The sequence below is a fragment of the Micropterus salmoides genome, unplaced genomic scaffold, assembly GCF_014851395.1.
Source record: "Micropterus salmoides isolate LMB-PRFRI ecotype aquatic unplaced genomic scaffold, ASM1485139v1 Ms_hic_scaffold_12, whole genome shotgun sequence".
Classification (NCBI taxonomy): domain Eukaryota; kingdom Metazoa; phylum Chordata; class Actinopteri; order Centrarchiformes; family Centrarchidae; genus Micropterus; species Micropterus salmoides.
Genome location: NW_024040263.1, coordinates 1,186,132 through 1,207,405, shown reverse-complemented (window position 1 = coordinate 1,207,405; position 21,274 = coordinate 1,186,132). Strand labels below are relative to the sequence as shown.

At 39.9% G+C, this 21,274-nt stretch overlaps 1 protein-coding gene across 1 annotated transcript in view; it reads left to right on the top strand.

Annotated features, from left to right (window-relative positions):
* The window catches only part of LOC119898797 (voltage-dependent T-type calcium channel subunit alpha-1I-like), a 112,124-nt gene that overhangs the window by 36,328 nt on the left and 54,522 nt on the right, over positions 1-21,274 (top strand). Inside the window, exons 11-17 of the mRNA XM_038713032.1 lie at positions 2,423-2,493; positions 2,734-3,229; positions 3,982-4,082; positions 6,760-6,883; positions 8,533-8,601; positions 17,913-18,091; positions 20,248-20,374. Coding sequence (XP_038568960.1) covers positions 2,423-2,493; positions 2,734-3,229; positions 3,982-4,082; positions 6,760-6,883; positions 8,533-8,601; positions 17,913-18,091; positions 20,248-20,374 — 1,167 coding nt within the window. The remainder of the gene's footprint in view (positions 1-2,422; positions 2,494-2,733; positions 3,230-3,981; positions 4,083-6,759; positions 6,884-8,532; positions 8,602-17,912; positions 18,092-20,247; positions 20,375-21,274) is intronic.

The window sequence follows — 21,274 nt, the reverse complement described above, 5'->3', positions numbered from 1 at the left end:
CTTATCACTAAGGCTATCTCTAATTACCACACAACCTGGATCAGTGTAATTTGCTTTCAATATAGTACTTATCCTCTGTTCAGTGTCAGCCAAATTAGACAGAAATCAATAGCTATTCACTGACTGTAACACACTGCATTGGTGCAGAGGTACACATTTATTTATTATTTATTTATTTATTTATTTATTTCCACAATATCACACATTGCAATTAATGCTACATCAGAAGCAGTTGTTGGGGGCAGCATATTACAGAAGTGACAAGTTACAAAATATATTACTTTTTCCAGCAGCCAAGAACTATAACACATTTCCCACACTAAATATAGTAATACGAGTTACAAGCAAATAAGATGCAGCATGTCAACTGGTGCTGGATACATTCGTGGGAACTTGTAGCCAGTGTCAACACAAGTCACTAGAGAATGGGGAGAAAGAAATCTTTGGCTACACACCAGCTCGATGGCATCACAACCATTTCAGCCCATATCTTGCCAAGGGTGAGAATCAATTAAAAGTAATTACTCAGTTACTCATCCACATTTTAGAAGCAGTATAAATTATGTAGTACAAAACACATCACTATTCAAGGCTGCAGCTACTACTATAGTACACCACAATTCAAAATAGCCTGCCCAACCACTGATCAGGAATAACAGTGTATTCTATTGTGAAAAATGGACTCCCAAGAAGCAACAGCTTATGAATAGGGGTCCATCCCATTAATTAGACATTGCCACTGACATTCAGTTACATTTAATATAAGAGAATGTTTCTGTTGTTATAGTGCAGTATGTGTGGTAGCAAAGAAAGAGCCTGACCACATAATACACAGTATGTTTGTACCAGCTATTGTCTGAGGTTTATGCCATATAGAGTGGAACAAATTGTCTTGACGGTAATATTTGGTGTCTAAAACACACATTCACATGCAATGTTCCACTTGAGTGATCCGCAGTGCAGTTCTGTGTGGACCAAGGTGTTATTTAACAGCTTGCGTGCACGCTTCACCACAGTTTCTATAGAAACGGATGCATAGATTCTCTGGTATACAGCATCAGCTCAGACTTTGACTGGTGACGTACGTTTCCATGGGTAAAACATAATTAGGTCCATCATGGTAAGAGGATTGGACATGCGGAAACAAACAGAACTGGTTATGTTCCTTTAAGTGGAACAGGCACTCAGGGGTTTGCATATTGAATCTGATGACAGCCTGTTGAGTGCACTGCAATCTCATTTAAAAAGCCCAGTTTGCTTAATTTGTTTAGTCATTTATTTATTGATACATGATTGACCTACAGTAGCAGGTGTGCTCTTTTCCACTTACCCCTATACAGTAGCTACATATTAACATATTGGTTCTGCCCAGTACATACTGGCAGCCACTAAGCATCTCAGTTGCAGGTGGAAGTGGGTAATGCTTGCTTAAGAGCATTTCTGGCTAACAAGTTAAGAATTCACTTTTGATGTAGGGACTAACAGTAATTTCTAAGTGTGGGTGTTACGAACCTCAGAAGCCCAGGGGGAGGAGGTTAGTACAATTAATAATTGTTCCAGGGCAGAAGAAGACGAGGAAACAGGAGTAAGTTTGCAAAGAAAAGGGTAATTTATTTACAATAATTAAACAAAGTGTCTTAACGCTCAATAAACAGAAAACAACTCCCAAAAGGGAAGCGAGCAACAAGGGTCCTTTTTAAAGGGAACTAAGGTAATTGATAAACACAAACGTAGTGATAGCAAACTAGCACACAGTGCAAAACAAAAACAGTAAATCACTTCACTTAACCGCAGGACTCCCACTGTTGCCACTGCTGGTTGTCACACGCTTGCCGCAGACTCCAAGCACTCTGTGACACTATCTCTTTCGCTGTAGCCCACGAACCTCTCACCCAGAGCAGCTTCCTTCACCAGCCCTGTGTTTTTTGCATTATTGTAGTAGCTATGGTGGGACAAAGTACATCCAAGTCGGTCTGTAAACTGTATTGAATATTGCATTTGCTTTTTCATTTAAATGTGGCCAATGTGGGACTAATGTTTGCGACCTGTCTGATGTTCTGAACCCTTGTGTGGCTTCGGACTTCTAGCATGGACTTTGACACACGTGTTCACAGCACGCATTCACTGGGAAATGTGAGGTTTCTTTGCAACAGTCAGGGAGATGGATGTAAAGATGTCAGTCCACAGGGATGGGATGCCTTACCATGGACTATGTCACATTGTAGTTTTAATAGGGAATAACATAGAATTAATGCATTTTTTTCTAGCAGTGACATGTTCATGCTTTCCTGTAGACATTGTTCTCTGTCCAGTCTCTGTCTCTGTGTTTCTTGGATTTTTGGTGTTTGGATGGATTTGGTTGCAATGGGTGTAAACTATTGGTAATTACTAATTACTATGAATTGCTGTGTGTCTATTCTAGCGCCATGGTCGCAGTTCAAACTACCACAACTGGGGTCGCCCTCCCCATCCACAGTCTGCATGGAGCCGCAGGTAGACCATTTGATTTACTTTCAGCAACTGATTTCAGCTATTGCCTTAATGAATTCTTAATACTTTCATTAAACCTTAATTACCTACATGGAAGCATCAAACCTTTGCTGTTGTTTTATTACCCAATTAGCTTTACTAAACTCTTAATATGTAGAAAAGTATTGATTAACTCTTTATTGATACATACATACATTTTCATGCATATTAAATAGCTCTTAATTGTACTGTTGTGCTCTAAAGGTCCAGCTCAAACAGCCTGGGCCGGAGAAGCTACAGGTTTGGTGGGACACCTCTGGTGGGAGGCAGCCTCCGTGTGCACGGCACCCGCTCACCCCACTCCTACACCTATGCCGCAGAGCAGGAATCCCTTCTTTCCCACCCACACCACTCTCATCATCTACCCCCACACCATCCACCTCCACCCCCACTGTTCCTCTCCAGACACTTTGCTGCAAGGAGGGATCGACGAGCTCTTTCCCTGGAGCTCCCAGAGCTGCTTCGGGCAGGCGGACAGCCCCCAGGCCTTCCCCCTTTCCACCCGGACCCTGGGAGGAGGAGTGGGTCTGGTGCAGGGGGATCCATCACTGGGGGGTCTGGGGCTGGTAGTGGTTTTGGAGTGGACCACCGGGACTGTAATGGCAAGGCACCAGGTCCCCACACTCAGCTCATGGCTGAGGTTTTCCCTCAAGTCAACGCACGCAAAGACAGAGCAGACCTTGATGAAGAGACAGATTATGTAAGTCACCGGATAAACTCAATAAAGAAGAAATGCCATAAAAGCAACAAATAAATGAATGACCACCACCTCTTAAGATTATGCAGTGCTACTTTATTCCATTAATGATATGGGGATGAGGCGCTTAACTAGATACTTTAGCTTTATGAGAGATGCTGAAAAAGCAGTCATGTATTTTTTTATTGTTGTTGGTTATGTGTCAAAATGAGAAAAGAGCTTTAGGGCTCCACTCAGGGATCCAGCCAGTTGCGGATAAATGGGGAATCATTTATTGGTTCCCTGATATGCCGAGATAATACTGAAAACTAAACAAAACATAAATCATAATCATTGTGGGAGTTGGGGTAGAAATGAGGCAGCAGTATTAGCTTATCTAACCTCTGCAGTGACATTGCAGTCATGTTATAAAATTTCCAAGCATGACAGAAATCTTCTAATTGAATCTGGGTGAACACATTCATTTTTAAAGTATTTACATTATGGATAGATTGGGGGTAAAATTAAAGAATTAAATAAAAGCATAATCTGAAAAAAGATAAATATTGCACATACTGTTGCTATGGGTGTAGGTGGCACCTTTGACAATTCTAAGCACTAATAATGCTCTAATGAGCTGAAATACAGTGATCTAAACACAAAACTGATGATATGTATCACTGATGAAGCATTACTTATTGATTTGCTTGGTAATTTGACCTTTTAACATATTCCCACCATTCTTCTCATCTCTGTTTCCCTCCTCTTACATGCAGAGTTTGTGTTTCCGTATCCAGAAAATGATGGAGGTGTACAAGCCAGACTGGTGTGAAAGCAGAGAGGAGTGGTCTGTCTATCTCTTTTCGCCTCAAAACAAGTGAGTGGAAACTTCAGATTCTTAATAGGAGTGATGGGATCCTACTTGATTTTTCTGCCAAAGTTTTGTTTATTTCACATTAAAGATTTCTGTGTTTCTTTTTTGTGCTCTGGCTGGTTTGAGGTAGGTGGACCTCAGTTGTGAAAAAAAGTGATGTTAAGTACTTCCGTATACTAATCTGGATTTACCAACATTTAAGTCGAATCTAAATCTAATCACTTGAGCTGTGGGGAGGAGCTCACTTTAGGTTTAAAATGGACTAAAGGAGTGATGAGATTCTGTTTTCATGCAATCACTTGCGGCCTTTTCTGTCAGTAGCATTACCGGCTGAAATGAGATGGGAAGGTATGTCCTGCTTGCTGTATAAAGCTTTTCCAGCATTTTGTCTGGTGCTTTATCTTAAATGAATCATGGTGAATTGGCATGCAGACTTAATGGAACTAAGAAAGTTTTTATTAGTTATTAGTTTTTATTATTATTTTTTTAGTTATAGTGAGTTAAGTTTATGATATTGCTCTGGCACATTAGGATGGTGATGACAAGAGTATCATGCATGCTGGTATCTTTATTAAAGTGAACTGGTGATGAATCACCCTCATGTGTCAATCATACATCAATAATAGGCTAATTTTATGCATGATGATTAAGATAAAGAAAAATAGATATGCGCGTCAATAGCATATTGTCAATATTTTTTAGACCCCTCAGAATTTCACATATCATGTTGAGGAATAGCTTGTGATTTATTAAGAGGAGCCAAGCTCGCCCTGGCTCCCCTGTAGTTCCCACCCTAGATAATGGTGCTTATTTAGTCAGGAGTCTTTCAGTTTATAGAGAAGTACCTGAAGCCAAGTTTTTGGGGGCTTTAATAGATATAGAGATGCTGATGGCCTCAGTCCTCATAAGAAGATAAGTAGGTCTACATGGACTGTTGTGATTCTCCACTCCATAATATAGACATGAAACGTCTTTCCAATAAACAAGTGACATCCATAAAACTCATTGACCTTGAAAACCTTGGTGTACTTGACAATGGTTAGTGAGAATAGATCTGAATCAAAAGTGAGCAAAAAAGGTTAACCTTTCAGTGAGAAAAGAAACCACCTCTCTGGAGGCGTCAGTACTTGTGAAAGTTTGCTTTGGCAACATGTTTCTGCCAAGCCTTTTTGTTCAGCACAGAAACCGAGTGTGGAAAGATGAGTCGACAAGCAAAACCAATGGCCCTGAAAACAAATGTTAGCAAACGTTACCAGCTCTGTCCTGATAATGTGGAAGAACAGGGTGTCATAGTCAAACCATTTGTCTGATCACACAGGAAAACTGCTGTCTTCTGGTTTCACAAATGGCTTGTTAAAGTGATGCCTCTGTGTATTTCCTCCACAGCATTTTTTTCTCTAGACAATGTTACTGACTCTGGGCTGTGAGTGTGTGTGTCTGTGTCTATTCATCTGTGTTTGTCTGTGTTATTATGTTTTCTCCCAGCCTTCAATGCATTGGTGGTAGAAACGCCCCTGAAAGCAACATGAAAGAAAGATCACTCAGTCATCCGATCGCTCACTCACCCGATTCCCAGCGTGCTGATAGGCACTTAAGGGAAGCCAGGCCCCAGGGCTGTGTTTTGGCATCCTGGCAGGTGCCATCTGTCAAGCAAGGGCCGTGTGTGTTGGCGGTGTGTGTGTACAAGCATTAGGCCATTTCGCTAGTAGTGTTGTTTTCCGCGTTTTTGCATGTGTTTCTGGGTGACTTTACATATGTGCATGTGGGAGAGTGTGAGCATATGTGCGTCTATGCCTGAGTGTACTGTATATGCCTGAATGTGTGTGTAAGCATATGTGTGTTTGCTCTAACAAGTGTGCCTAAGTAGGATTCAAGTGAGAGAAGCAGACAAACAAACAAAATGAGAAACTAGACAACAACAGAAGTTGTGTCTCAGGCGGGATAAGTGCCTACGCCAGCAATGCCGCTGGTCACGATCGATATCATGGGACAGGGTTGCCAGATTTAAATCAATAGATAAAAGGGACAGAGTTGCCAGGTCTGGAGGAAAAGCAGTCAGATTAGCAGATTGATTTCCTCATCCAGGGAGCAGGTGCAGCTGTAGGTATATTCTGCTCCCTTTTAAGCTGGCAGGTGAGATGGGATGTTTGAGGGCTTCACTCTTACTGCTGCTTGCTGCCTTTACTGGCTCTGGAGCTGACGATTTGACAACAACACTGCAGGTGTCTAAGGATGGTAAAGTCTATTCAGAGATAGTCCCTACACCAGTGGTTCTTGTCACAGGACCCAAACTGCATATGTGTGTTCCACCTTAGAGTAATTTCCCCCTCAAAACTTTCAGATCGTTTCATCTATTTAACTGTTAAGGGCTAGAAGACGCAAACATATTTAACATTTAACCAAAAATGTAAAGCGAAAAGTCCACATACTTATATAAATGTATGTAACAGAGCAATGTTTTCTTGTTTTTTCCTTAAAATTATTCACTGCCTAACAACAAGTGAACCACAGCTTGTAACAGCCTTGGAGGACCATTGAAAAATCTTAAGCTGTTTTGATGCAGTTACAACTGAATGCATACCCTTGTGGACAATTCTTGAACAAATCGTACAGCCTCCTCATATATTTCCCTTTCTCTCTTAAACCTAACGCCTTTGTTTCTCTCTTGGGTTCTCTCCAGGTTCAGACTGCTCTGCCAGTCCATTATTGCCCATAAGCTCTTTGACTATGTGGTCCTGGCCTTCATCTTTCTCAACTGCATCACGGTGGCTCTGGAGAGGCCAAAGATAATGCAAGGCAGTCTGGTAAGAACTATGTTCCTCCAGATCCCTCATCATTCTGGAGCTACTAAGCATTTAAAGGATATATTAGTCGTGGTAAATAGCTACATGTGTTGTGAGTCCATTTGTCTATTAAAATATTGATCTTACAAAATCTGACTAATACAAAACTTTATGTAAAACAGTTATATGAAAATAAAATGTTTTTTTTAAAGGTTCCATGTGTTCCTTGTTAATGAAACCAGTGGCCATTAAGTGAACTGCAGTCAGCATGCTTGTGCCCCCACTGGCATGTAAGCATGAGCAATCATCAGAACAAAACAGAAAATATGATAGACTGAACACTGAAATGAACACTGGATTCTTGAAAATAAATTTGAATCATATTTTGAGTAGCATTACTGTATGGTGCTATATTTTATTTTGACCATTGGCAAATCACCCCATCAGCCAATGCCTCGAAGCAACCAATGCCAGACCCACTACGCAGAGCCAAGCCTCAGCTAGCCGGCCAAACCCAGACTAGCTTAGGTTACAGTAAGCTAGTTGGCCACCCCTGCATTGCATCACTCTAGGCTAGTGGAGAGCAATCATTAATTATACACACGGGTTAAATTGGGCCCATTAGTGTTGAATGAAAAGGAAGCTCAGGGTTGGGTTACAGCGACATCGAGACGATCACTGCCCACAGCATCTTCCTATCACACAGCCAGACCAGCCGGACCAAACTCAACCATCGCAACGCTAGCTGGCAAAGCAACCTGCAAACGGCAAGCCAGCCAATCAGTGAGATCGGCCCCTGGGAATATGGATGAATTAGATAATGTTATCCACTCGACAAAGTATTTTAACATTAGGCAGCTAAAAAAACAAAGTTAGTCTTGACTTTGGACTTTGTGCTGGTCATTTGTTTTCATTAGTGGATTCCACTTCTATGCTAACGTTAGCTAGAGTTGCACACTGTTGGCACTGATTTCCCAGAAAAAAACATCACGAGCCCTTTAAATAGAAATAGAAATCAGTTATAGGTAACCTAGAATGTCGGCAGTCTGTTCACACATTGGCGATAATATATATATATTTAAATTGCCTAACATTAATACACAAAATTGACAAATCTGTGGTGCTTATTTTCCGCCACATTATTTCAGTGTCGAAATCTTTCAAGTACAAATTTGATATGAGAAAAAGCTGAGTAGATAATTGTGGTTGTAATTTTAATGTATTCTTCTTCTTGTGAACAAGCTGTTGTTTGCATTAATAAGCTGTTTTTCAAAATGCATCCTTGCTTCTATTGCTCCAAGCTTTAACTGGATTCTGGCATCAAGCCACTTTTCTGCATCAAGCAGCACCAAAACATTGAATGGAATGCACATCATTGAAGCGTTCAAATTTGGCATTTTATTTGGCAACAAGATCAAATTTTAATTTAAAAGCAAAAAAGCTGACAAATGAAGTCAGTGAACTTTTTTCAGTCAACAGCAAGTGACCAGAAAAGATTCTCATATCCTGCTTTGAAAAGTGAAGCCAAGTGCAGTCAATCTTTCTTATTTAACATTTTGTTCTTCCCAAGATGCGACTTCGTTTTGTCTTTTTAAATTCTTTTTCCTTCTTCCTTTAAACTATTTCCTTTTAATTTCTCTCAGTTTTTGTCCTCTCTCCTTTTGTTACAGGAAAGGGTGTTTCTCACAATTTCCAACTACATCTTTACTGCCATCTTTGTTACGGAGATGACTGTTAAGGTAAAATGTCCCTCCCTTCCTCTCCTTTCTCTGCCTCCTCACTCCCCCTTCCTTTCCTATGTTACTCTCTTCTGCTTTTTTTGCTTTTTTTAGTCTCCTTTCTTCACCTTTCATCACATCACTGTCTTTCTGCTCTCTTAAGCAATACCTCTCCATTGTTCTTTTTCTCTTTCCCCTCCTGTGTTAACCTTGTATCTCATCTCATCTCCCATTCCTCTGCAATACCGGCTCCCTCCCTCCCTCCCTTCCTCTTACTGCCTAACTCTTCTTTTCAAAACTCTTGTCTTTCTCCTGTGCATTGTTTTTATCTTTATCTTGTTTGTCTTCACCTTCTCTTTTTGCCTCTATCCACTATTGACTCTCCTAATCTTCTATCTGGTTTACTCTTCTCTCTTCCTTTTATCTCTCTATCCATTTTTTTATTTTTATTCTCCTTTTCTTCTTTTGTTTTTTATCTATCTTATCCTTCCATCTCAAGCCATTATTCTCTCCTCCCATCATTTTTCACCCTCCCCTCCTCCTCATTCCTCCTCTTTTCTCGACAACTCTGCAACTTACTGTTTAATCAGTTGCACATGACCCATTTGCGTTGGGCAGCTAGATAATGCAGTTAATTAGAAGGCTATCTCTCTTCAGCTGGCCTTTAGCATCCTGGACTTTCCATCGATAAACACATGCACACACAAACGCACACACATCCACATCCTCTTTTTAATCCACTAATCTGTGGTCCAGAAGACAGGGCATTATCCATTATTAAGGGCCTTGTGTCCCCAGGCGTTTCCTACATTGGTAGAAATCCTATAGTGATTTATTTATGACCAGGGATAATGAAGACATGTGTAGCACAATGATATGTAAATCATCTCAGCGCTGTGGTGGTGCAGAGTTCATGTGCACATACAGTTTATGCATCTGGCCCCTGGCTGAACTTAGATCAGTTTGTTATTTGTTCTCTTCTTGTTTTGATCTCCCTCTTTGCGTCTTTATTTACTTCCATTCCTTCAATCCGTCTTCAAATCAGTCACATCTTTATTTGCTTTATCTTCTCTGTGCCGCTCATTTGATTGATTTCATATGCAGTTCTGGATCTGTCGCTTATCATTCTCTCTGCTCTTTTGTCCCTCCATTTGTAAATTAATCGGTGGAGCACCACTGTTATCTGTGTCCTGCTTCATTTTCACACTCAAATGTAGTCCCAGCACTCTCTTGCTGCTCATTTTCTTATCTTAAATTATATATAAATTGCTGTACTGTAGCACCAACTTCCATTCATTGTCGAATCAAAGGTGTAACTGTTGCAGTTACTCAATAATGAAGAATTTGTCCTGTCATTGAGCTGTCACAAAATCAGGGGACTAATCTTCCACTTGTATTTATGCGTTGTCAAAAACCCACCTTCACACATACATGTACACACCAAATTAAGCCAATGTGCAAGAACTGCAGTTCATTGAATGGCCACTTGAGGCTTGCTCTGAAAGGGAGTCTATCCCCATTGACCCCTATGTTAACAAGCTTCACAGCAGAAATGAACATGTTTACAGCCTGGTATATAAAATGTTTTTTGTCTCTGTTGCTAATCTCCCCGGTCATGGCAACTGTGCAGGGGATGAATTTTTATGTAACTTTCCCATTTAAATTATATTAAGGCTTTGAGTGACAGGTGGGTGACAGGTTGATAGCTGGTTCAGCAACCATGCTTCATTCAGCCCGCCTAAGCTCTCTGTCCATTTTTGGATTAGCCAGAATAATATACCTGTTGCAGCATTTATTTTCCAACACATGGATTTAAACTTCACTAGGCAATAATGTCCTTAGTGACAAGCAAAGTGCAAGAAAAAAAATCCTAAGAAATATCTAAATATACCTGGGAGCTCAGCTATTTAACCTCAGTGGTGTCGTTAAGTAGCTTAGTTTCCCTACCAGTCAGTCAGAACTGAAGAAGTCCCTTGGATGAGGGATGAAATGTCTTCTAGTATCTTCAACCAAGTCAAGTTGCCCTTGACTTTAACCTTCTTTGGATAACTATGATCTGGATGACTGAGAATCCTCACAGACACCGCATTAACTACTACAACCACACACCAAATAGGCCTCTGAGGTTTTCTGAAAAGGGCTTGTTAGTTGTTCCTCACTCAAGGCTTCAAAATGAAGCAGTCTGTGCCTTTGAGGTTGTGGCTTTTAAACTTTGGGTCTCATTCCCTTTGCACAGTACACAGTTTTTTGTGCATGGGCATTGTCTTGGTCTTTGACATAGGTACGGGGGTCCTGAAGTGCAAACCACAACAGCAAATCGCACAACACGAGCAATTTGTACAACATGACAGTAAATCGCACAACATGACAGCGATTTGTCATGTGGCAAACTGCTGTCATGTTGTGGCGAATTGCTGTTGTGTTGTGGAAAATTGATGTTGTGTTGTGGAAAATTGCTGTTGTTTTGTGGTGAATTGCTGTCGTGTTGTGTTGATTTGCTTTTGTGTTTGTGAATTGCTGTCGTATTGTGGTGATTTGCTGTTGGGTTGTGCGAAGTTCGAACCGCTGTCGTGTGTAGCTATTTGCCGTCGTGTTGTGGCGAATTGCTGTCATGTTGTAGCAATGTGCTGTTGTGTTGTGGCAAATTGCTGTTGTGCTCTGGCAAACTGCTGTCCTGTTGTAGAAATTTGCTGTAGTGTTGTGTTGATTTGCTTTTGTGTGTGTGAATTGCTGTCGTGTTGTAGTGATTTGCTGTTGTGCTGTGGCAAACTGCTGTCCTGTTGTAGAAATTTGCTGTAGTGTTGTGTTGATTTGCTTTTGTGTGTGTGAATTACTGTCGTGTTGTAGTGATTTGCTTTTGCTTGTGTGAATTGCTGTTGTGTTGTAGCAAACTGCTGTCCTGTTGTAGCAATTTGCTGTAGTGTTGTGTTGATTTTCTTTTGTGTGTGTGAATTGCTGTTGTGTTGTAGCGATTTCCTGTTGTGTTGATTTGCTTTTGTGTTTGTGAATTGCTGTTGTGTTGTAGCGATTTCCTGTTGTGTTGATTTGCTTTTGTGTTTGTGAATTGCTGTCGTGTTGTGGCAATTTTTCTGTTGGGTTGTGCAAAGTTCTAGCTGCTGTTATGTTGTGGCAATTAGCTGTCGTGTTGTAGCTATTTGCCGTCGTGTTGTGTTGATCTGCTGTTGTGTTGTGCGATATGCTGTTGTGGTTTGCACTTCAGGGGATATCAGACAAATATGCTATCATTTATTGAGTTTCTTACTACATAAATGGCTGATTATTTTCCTGTTTTACTAGCAGCTATACACATTGACATATGAGCTGTGTGTGTAGGAACATTTCTAAGAGGGAAAAAAAGTAATTGTGCTCTATATAAATGCATCTTCTGGTGTGCTTAAACTCTGTCAGAAATGTTCTTTGAATTAAGTGGTTATGGAGTTATTCATGGTCAGTTGGGGCAATGATATGATGCACTACTTGCTATTGTCTCACAATTTTGTCAATACAGCACCAACAACATTATTAACATTATTTTTGTATCTCACCCTCTTTCCATCTTTGCTCCCATCCTCCTTCTTTCCCTCCCTGTTTGTTGCTCTTAATGTGTTGTTCCAGGCTGGTCATTCTGATCTCTCGCTGAGGAGCACTGATTAAACATAGTTTCCTCTCCGAGACACATTCCATCACAGAGACAGTCTGTTCTCATTTCCTGTTATCACTAATACACACCAACACAAATACACACATACATGAGTAGTAGCGATCAGTGTAAGCAGTCTTACCTGCACATAGTGAGTCTGACCTTGAACATCAATCTCTAATTAGGAACACAGAGGGGAGTGTAGACCTCGGTCTCTCTCTCACACACACACATCCAGACATAAACGTAACCTTGCACATATCCAGAGTCCACTGTCACGTTGTGTCCTTTGCCTGCTAAAACTGATCAGATAGTTAAGATCAAACAGGCCTGACAGACTGACTTTCAAACAAGCATTTTAGCTGCTACTTAAAGATACAATATGCAACTTTTTTGCCATACCGTAGTAAAGACCCTTTCAGCTCTATGTCTTCCCTTCGCAGTTGGTTGATTTCTAAACACAGCACTCATTCAGCTGTCAGGAAACAGAAACTAGCTTGAGGCTGATGCAAACTTGCAAATCTTGTTAACAGCTTCAAATATGTAGAGCTGGGTCGTCAGCAAAAAGCTGTTTCCATCAAAGTATAATGCTTCTTTTTCTTTAAAATGGCTTTATAACACTCACTGGGGTGCTTGGTGACAGAAGCTGAAAGAAGTGCAGTCAAAATGTTCAAGATCTTGCTTTTTAGCTTTAAGTGGCATTATTGGGCAACCTTTTGAGACATGTCCAGACTTGACATGAGCACAATGAATGTGCATTCTAAAAGCTTCACAGCTAGTGTTGGCTGGTAAGAACTCCATTAAGACTATTTATTTCTTTGGTATTACCAGACATCTGCCCCAGTTTACTGACTGGGAAAGTCAAACCAGGGAAAATGAATGGCTGATGTTGTTCACTTGTTCTTCTTAATCAGTATTGGACAAGTTACTCATAAATTGTAATATATTACTAGTTACTTATTACTCCTTCAAAAAGTAATATTACTCTACTTATTACTGGGTGATAAAAATAAATGTTTACCTTACTAGTTACGTTGTAAGGTTGGACAGGCTTGTGCAGCGGTGTTCACAAGAGAGAGAGAAAGAGGGAGAGAGAAAGAGGGAGCGAGGCAGGAGGTGCTGCAGGAATATATGCTGCTCAATACAGCTCCTTATTCAAATATGATTTTAAATACGCCTAGTAACAGCATATAGCCTAGGCATAACGTTTCTTAACACTGTGCAGCTGATGTGTGCTACAGGATGAAGGATGAAGCTGGAAAACATGTGCACTTGCAAATTTCCCCCGATTAAAGTTTATAGAAAAATAATAGTTAGTATTTTGCCAAACCTTTACTTATCTCATTTACTGGGAAATTAGTGTACACCACCTAAGAAATACAAAAATATTTAGCTTTTTAATGAGCAAGTTGATGAATTAATAATAATTATTGTAATGATTAAATTAATTTTAAATGCTAATTACTACTGACTCAGGAAGTTTGTAGTTAAAGAGTTATGGCATAAACACACTTAATACTTACCAGACTGACAAAAAATAATATATTTTATATTGGCATATTGAGGACGGCAAAACATTAACTATAGTGGGGTTTTTTTATTTAAAAGAAAGAAACTAAAGTGAGATTTATATTTTTTATGTTTATATTTAGGCACTGACAGCTCTTTGTTAAACACACTGTGTGTGTGTGTGTCTGTGTGTGTGTTTCACATTTAGCTCAGTGGACACCCTTCAGAGATTCATTGTGGTGATTTTCAGGTCAAAGTGCAGCAATGTGAGCTCGGAAAATCCCATCTTAAATATCAGATTGCAAAAATAACACTGAAGCAGCAAGTACAATAAATTGCCATATTTTCTGCTAAGTTGTATTGCAAATGGAGTTTGGAATGTAATTTAAATTGGAATTTAATATGACATACTCGTGCTGTCAGCCAAAGGACAGCTGGTAATGTGAAAGGAGAAGAGCAGACTTTAATCATAGCGCTGGCATCAGCCTGCTATCGATTCCCCATGCATCATGTTTTATCATGGCAAAATTTGATCTGCTTAATGGAGGCCTCAAAGCATTCCAGTAGTCCAGAAGGTGCTTTAGTATAGCTGGGGGACTATTAATAACAGAGCAGAAGTATTATAACTCACTATCTGGCCCGTCAAAACATGACAAAAGACTTAACGTATAGGATATGACAGAGACTCGCTGCTGTGAAGATCTCACCAGCATGGACAGATGAAACATTTTCTTACAGTGAGAGTTTTTGACTATGTTCTGTCAAAACAAGTTTTTTTAGAACAGAAAGAAAGATTTTCTGTTCCTAAACAAAGCTGTATGGAATTCTGGAAACTGACTACTTCAGTTGCTTTCCTGATTCAAAGGTCTCTGTTTCTTTCCTCATCCTTCACTCATTTAGCTGACTGTCTTCCACTTTGTCTTCACTTTATCCAGTATTTTTCTTTTTCTTCTTTTTCTATCTTATGACTGATGCCCAGCTTCTGCCTTATCTCTATAGAGTTAGGATTCCCTGACAACAGTTGGCATGGCAGTATCTGTTATCATGTTTATCTGCTGCTTCTGCGGCTGCCACTGCCGTCACTCACTTTGAGTCAGTGGTGACAGTCATGGTGTTTTAGAGGAGGGATATGTTGTTGGGGGTTCCCATCACATGATACAGTTTTATACAAGCATTTCTAGAAGGCTAACACAAAGTACATTTGACTGAAGTCCAGGGACGTGCACAGGAATTTTGAAGGGCAGTTGCTCTGACCTGAAAAAAGGCACTAAACACAGTATCCAAAATGTATTAACAATATAAATGTCACCAAAATACATATGAGAAAAAGAGTTCCTTATATTATTGTTTATTGTTTTTTTTTATCATTATTATTTTTTTTTTTTTTTCCTTTTTTTTTTTATTTGAAAATAAATAATCTAGATTGAATTGACAGATGGGGAAAACTCGCTTCTAATAAAATATTAAATAAAAAAACGCTTAGATTTCGGAAAAAAATACAATCCTTTTTTAACCTTTTGGCTTCCCGTACATTCAGTTGCGCTTCTAGCTCGTATTCACTTCTGTTGGTACGTATCACGTATGGTAACTGGGCAAAACTACGCATGATTTGTTGTAGTATGATTGCATAAAGGAAGGAAACAGGAATTCCGGTAGGGAACAGAATCGACTGACGTGCAGGCAGCGCTGCAGCAGTGCAGCCACTTAAACAGAGTTTGCCCTTCCCCTACTGACTTTCACTTTCGAAGCCCGAATGGAAGTGAATGAGGCTTTGCGATCGCGATTATTTTTTTATTTTATTTTTTTTTCTCGGAAGGGCGAGTCGGAAGGGCAACTTGAGTCAGGAAAGGCAAACGGGCAGTTGCCCGGGCAACCAGAGCAACCCCCCTGTGCACGTCCCTGCTGAAGTCTAATAAGAATGCCTACATGAGAGTTAGCTCTACTCTATATTACTATAAGTGCTACATTCACACAATGTCAGCAGAACAAGAAAAAAGGATCATGTCTGTAAGTTTGTAGTTTGCTTCTTAGAACACCATCTGGATTCCAGTGGTCACACACTGCATGTCAGTTGTAACTGCACTCCATTAGTTACTAGTAATTATTTTGTAGTTACTAGTAAATTGCAAATTTTTGCCATTGAAATATATGGGGCTCTGCAGTTTAGATATCACATATTCATTACTAGTAACTATTTACATTTTACTAGTATATATTATTTAGATACTAGTACTTATTCGCTAAGTTACTAGTAACTATTCCAAAAGACACAAGTAACATTTGAATTCTAACTAGTAAATTTTCTTTTTCTCTAGTGATTCATTATTGTTGTTGTTTCCTGTTTTATTTTGAAAGTCTGTCTCTTGTGTCTTGTTTAACTATACTTCCTGTTGGTGGATTCTTTGTTTCCCTGTCTAAATTTGTTTCACCTGTGTTTAATTATCCTACCACCTGGTGTATTTAAGTCTTTGTCTCTCAGTTGTTTAGTGTCCTTTCATCTGTCATTCTGTGTCAAGCATCCCTGCCTGTTCTTTGTGCCTGTTGAGAATTTATGTTGGATTTTGTCTGATTTCCCTAGCCTGGATTGTGTATTTGTTTGATTGTTGACTTTGTGTTCTGCCTTCTCCCCTTTTGGATTTATGCTGTTTTTGGACTGCTTTCCAGTTTTGACCTGTATGCCTTTACCCTGCAACGTAAGCCAATGTACCGTTTTGATTTAATTATTAAAACTATTTAAACAGATCGGCTCAGCCTGGTGTCTGCATTTTGGGTCCTATCCCCGGTTTACTGTGTCTATGCTTGGCTGATCCTGACAGTTACCAATGACAACTTTGGGTCACCATTGGAATCTATATTTAACTGGTATGAATCCAAGTTGACGACAAAGTTTTCAGAGGCTCCTTTCAAGCCTATAGGTGGCGGCTACTTGATACTTTTCAGTGAAAAATTTTCAGTAGCTTGTTTTGAAGCAGTGTGCCATCATTATGCTTGTGCCGCTTTCCCAAACAGATGCACAAACACCATCACCACTTATCCCACCTTTTCCAGAATTTTCATTCCACATATCTCTCTGGTGGCATTTTCTGCCAAACAAGGCAGACGATCCCGCTGCATCTTTGCACGCTTTGTTTTGACATGACAGCCACACCAAGTTGTTATTGCCATGAAAGTCCCTGGCAGGTGTCAAATGATGTCGAAACATCTGCCATGTAACTTTTCCTCCAACCTCACCAACTCTTTTTGATTTCAAAACTTTCTATTTTTTTCCTTTGAGCCTCCTATGCCTTTCTCCTCCACCCCTCTCTTCCGCCTCTCATTCCTCCCGCTGATAGCTGTCTCACTGTTGCCACAAAATTGCTGATCTCCCCCACCTCGCCTATACCCTCCTTTTGTTTCCAGAATATTCTCCTCCTCCTCCTCCTCTGCCTTTTCTGGCTCAATCCCCATTAGGGTTTGCCTAGTGAGCTAGAAGGTGACGGACTATAAATCTCAGACAAAAATGAAATATGTGTAGGTGTAAATTTTGCGGATCCAGTCACAACAATACACACTGTCTCAATATTTTGTCATGTGTGGCCAGACAGCTTGTGAGTTCAGCATGTAGAAGTGTCTGATTTAAGAGGATTTCGGGCAGACTGCTGACGTGGCACAGTGCAACATCAGCAGTCCAAAATACTGTATGCCTTAACTAAAATTTAAACAAGCTTTTCCTTGAATTGCAGTTTGAAGTTTTAATAGACATTTCCCTCTGTTATAACACAGTCAGCAAAATCCAATGTCAACATAAAAGCACAAACAACTTTGATTTTGCTGTGGATTCATCATTCAAACATGAAAGATACGTTGAATGTGGATGCGTTAGTAGACAGTCCTCAGCTTGAGACCGCCACTGCTGCCTGAAATTATAGTAGACTTGCTTCATTTTAATCACCTTTCCTTTCCCCTCCCCTCTTTATTTCCTTTATTCCTCTCCTTGTCTGTAATTCCTCTTATGTTTGAATATTCCCTCTCCTCTCCTCTCCTCACCTATCCTGTCCTTCAGAAAGCAGCTGATATGAAATGAAATACCTTTCTGAGAAGCTAAATAAGAAATCTGAATATCAAAGAGTGTGTCTGTGTGGACATCTGGCCACTGTTGCCTTACCGTGTGGGATTCTGAACCTCTCTCCATTCATCTCTCCAGGTGGTGTCCATGGGTCTGTACCTGGGGGAGAAAGCCTATCTAAGGAGCAGCTGGAACATTCTAGATGGTTTCCTCGTGTTTGTGTCTCTGATTGACATTGTGGTGTCAATGGCAGGTGGGGCTAAGATTCTGGGCGTTCTCCGTGTTCTCAGGCTGCTCAGGACGCTACGCCCCCTCAGGTTAGGAGGACAAACTGTTATGTTACAGCATGATTAGTTGGGATTGTTTTGTTTTTTTGTTTTGACATTTTGGGACTTTAGATTAAATTGAGGAGATCTGTACCACTCATGTTAGCTTAGCTTAGCAGAAAGACTGGAAATTGGAGTAAACAGCTAGTCTGACTCTGTTCAAAGGCAGTAAACTCCACCTAACAGCATTTCACCTGCTCTCTGAGCAGTTGCCAGGCAACCAGTTAAGACTCCACTTACTGGTCCCAGCCAAAAAATAGTCTAGCACATAACCTTCTATAAAACAGCAAATTGTCATTTTTACATATTAGATATGGATTAAACAAAACTTTAATTGGTGAGATTTAAAGGTGCTGGTAGGTGAATTTTATCACCATTAGACCCAAGCTAGCTGTTCTCAGTTCCCAGAGTTTGTGTTGATATCTGCTACTTGCAATAGCTTCATATTTACAATTTTTACCGTACATACATCTAACTCTTCATCGCAAAACACACAAAACATCAAACTATTCCTTTAAGAGTGTCAGTCTGCCACATTCTGTAGTATCCTGGAAAGCAGTGCATACAGGCATACAACAGGCACCTATGTACTCTGTAGTGAGCAAATGTAATGTTCAAAATCAATCTTTCTGCTGTTTTAAATTTAATGATATTGTTCTATAAATATTACTATATTTATCAAGTATTTAAAGGTTCTAGTGGTGAGGGTTGTGAATTGCAACCAGTGGCTCACGTGAAATGATTAAATGGGACAGGAAAGCCGTTTTGCTTCACAAAATTAGGTTCATTTTCCATAAATTTCTTTTATCTTTGCTCTTCATCTTGAATTAATTTGTTGTTACAAGGTATTCAAATAAAACTGAGATAAGAGTGGAAAATCACTCTTTAGTTGAGCAATTCAACTAAACAACTCAGAAACATATGGAACTTGTGTCTAGTTGGTTTGAGCCAAAAAAGTAGGGGAACACTGCATTCATGCAGTGTCGGAATAAGCAGAATCTTTTTTTCCTCTTTAAATCTTTATTAACTTAAGAGCACATGAACACACACTGGGAAATGGGACCATCTGAGGAGCATGTGAACGCACCGTGAGCTGCTGGCTGCAGTTTGTAACCCTCACCACTAGATGTCACTAAAACTTTAAGACTGTGGGCCTTTCCTTTTGTGCCTCCTCGAGCCTGTGACCCAGAAAAGCGATCTCAACGTGCCATCGTGAAGGACATCTCAATTCCAAAAATGCACCTCAAGGAGCGCTAAATGCTGTGTCATTTCGTCAGGGGACTGATGATGAAACGCTCACCTCATCAGGCTGAAATGATCTCCTGTTTACAGACAAGGCTCACTGCCAAGAAAAAGTTAGGCCTACTGTATTTCTGTGTAGTGAATGAGAACTGTGATCCGACTGTTTTCAACAGATGCTATGTTTATCGGAACCTGGAGATGTTTCTACAAGTTATAATGTTGACAGACATGTTTCTGGATTGTGAAGACATCATCCGTCACAGCTCAAACAGTGGACAGATGATGAAGCTGTTCAGCATGTCATATTTGAAGGCTCGTTAAATGCCTGTTTCCCCGACTCTTCCCTCCTCGCGCCTCCTCCTCGATTCCTCAAGCTCACATCTCGGACTAAGTCGCGCCGCGAGGAGTAGAGGATGGAGGAGGCACACATTTGGGAAATGAGAAAGGCCCAGTGTTCCCCAACCTTTTTGGCTCAAACCAACTGTCAACTTGCCACCACTAGACACAGGTTACATACCTATGTTTCTGAGTTGTGAGCAATTCAACTAAACAGCTCAGTCTTATTTGAATAACTTGTAACAACTTAAATATGTAAAATTGTCCGTTAATTCAAAAGACAAAAAGCAAAGAGAAAAGCAATTTATGGAAAAACAAACCAAATTTTGAAACAAAAAACTGCTTTGCTCTCGCCTTTAATCATTTCATGACACTTAAGATTTGTCTTGCGATCCCACTGCTTTAAGATGTGTTTTTAACCATTTAGTGCCAGACATCTGACAAATCAGTTGAGAAAATAGCTGAGATAGAAGCAGTTGATGAACTAGAGTGCAATTTCCCTTTCTTTTTATCTTTCATTCTCTCTCTCTCTCTCTCTCTCTCTCTCTGCATTGCTCTCTCTTCTCCAGGGTGATCAGCAGGGCTCCAGGGCTGAAACTGGTAGTGGAGACCCTCATCACATCCCTTAAGCCAATCGGCAACATCGTCCTCATCTGCTGTGCCTTCTTCATCATCTTTGGCATTCTTGGTGTTCAGGTAGACAACATCAAATATAGATTTATATGTTCTCCACCTTTGTCCTTCTTTTTTTTTTATTAATCATGGGATCTCACAAGTATGAGGACTCTTATACATTTTAATTGTACCTGAGATTGTAAAACTATTTCAAATATAATATGACCTAACAAATCTACTGCTATACTATCAATCGCCCTATTAAGTATTAATACACATGAGAATTAAAGCAGGTACAAATATGCTTTCTGGGCCACAAATTAAGCTCTTAACTTCCATCTAGAACTAAAACTAAAACTAAGAAATGGACGTGAACGAACAAGAGATGAGGCTGGGTGGTTGTGTTTGCACCCTTAATGAAATAACATTCTCATGGCTAAGACGGCTAATTAGAGCAAAGTCCAACAGGAAGAGGTTTAATGGTAACATATCACCATTCCCGCCAAACCAAAGTACAAGCTGAGTTAGAGGTGGAGTTTTCTCCACCTTATTAGTCCTTTACAGGCAAATGTACTGTACATTTTGTAATTAACTGAAAACACAGACAGAGGTAGGTAAATCTCAAATGTTTTCATTACCATTCAAATGACAGAGTTTCTCAATACATAATATATAAACAGTATATACTCTATCAATTTATATATCATATTGTATCTACGCAATACAAACAAAAAAACAATACATCCCTCAATAAGTCTCCTTCGCTAAATTATCAGAAATGGCTCATAAAACTATAGTATGTGTCAGTATTAACAATATCTGCACAATAGGCTATATGTCATAAGTCTTGCAAAGGTGTAGCTGATGTGGTTTTCCCATTTTTATTTCATTAGTGCAGCGCTGTGCATTATTCTTTTGCATCTAGATGTCAATCTCACCTTGTTCTTTCCCAAATCATTTCATGTTTTTATTCTCTCTGCA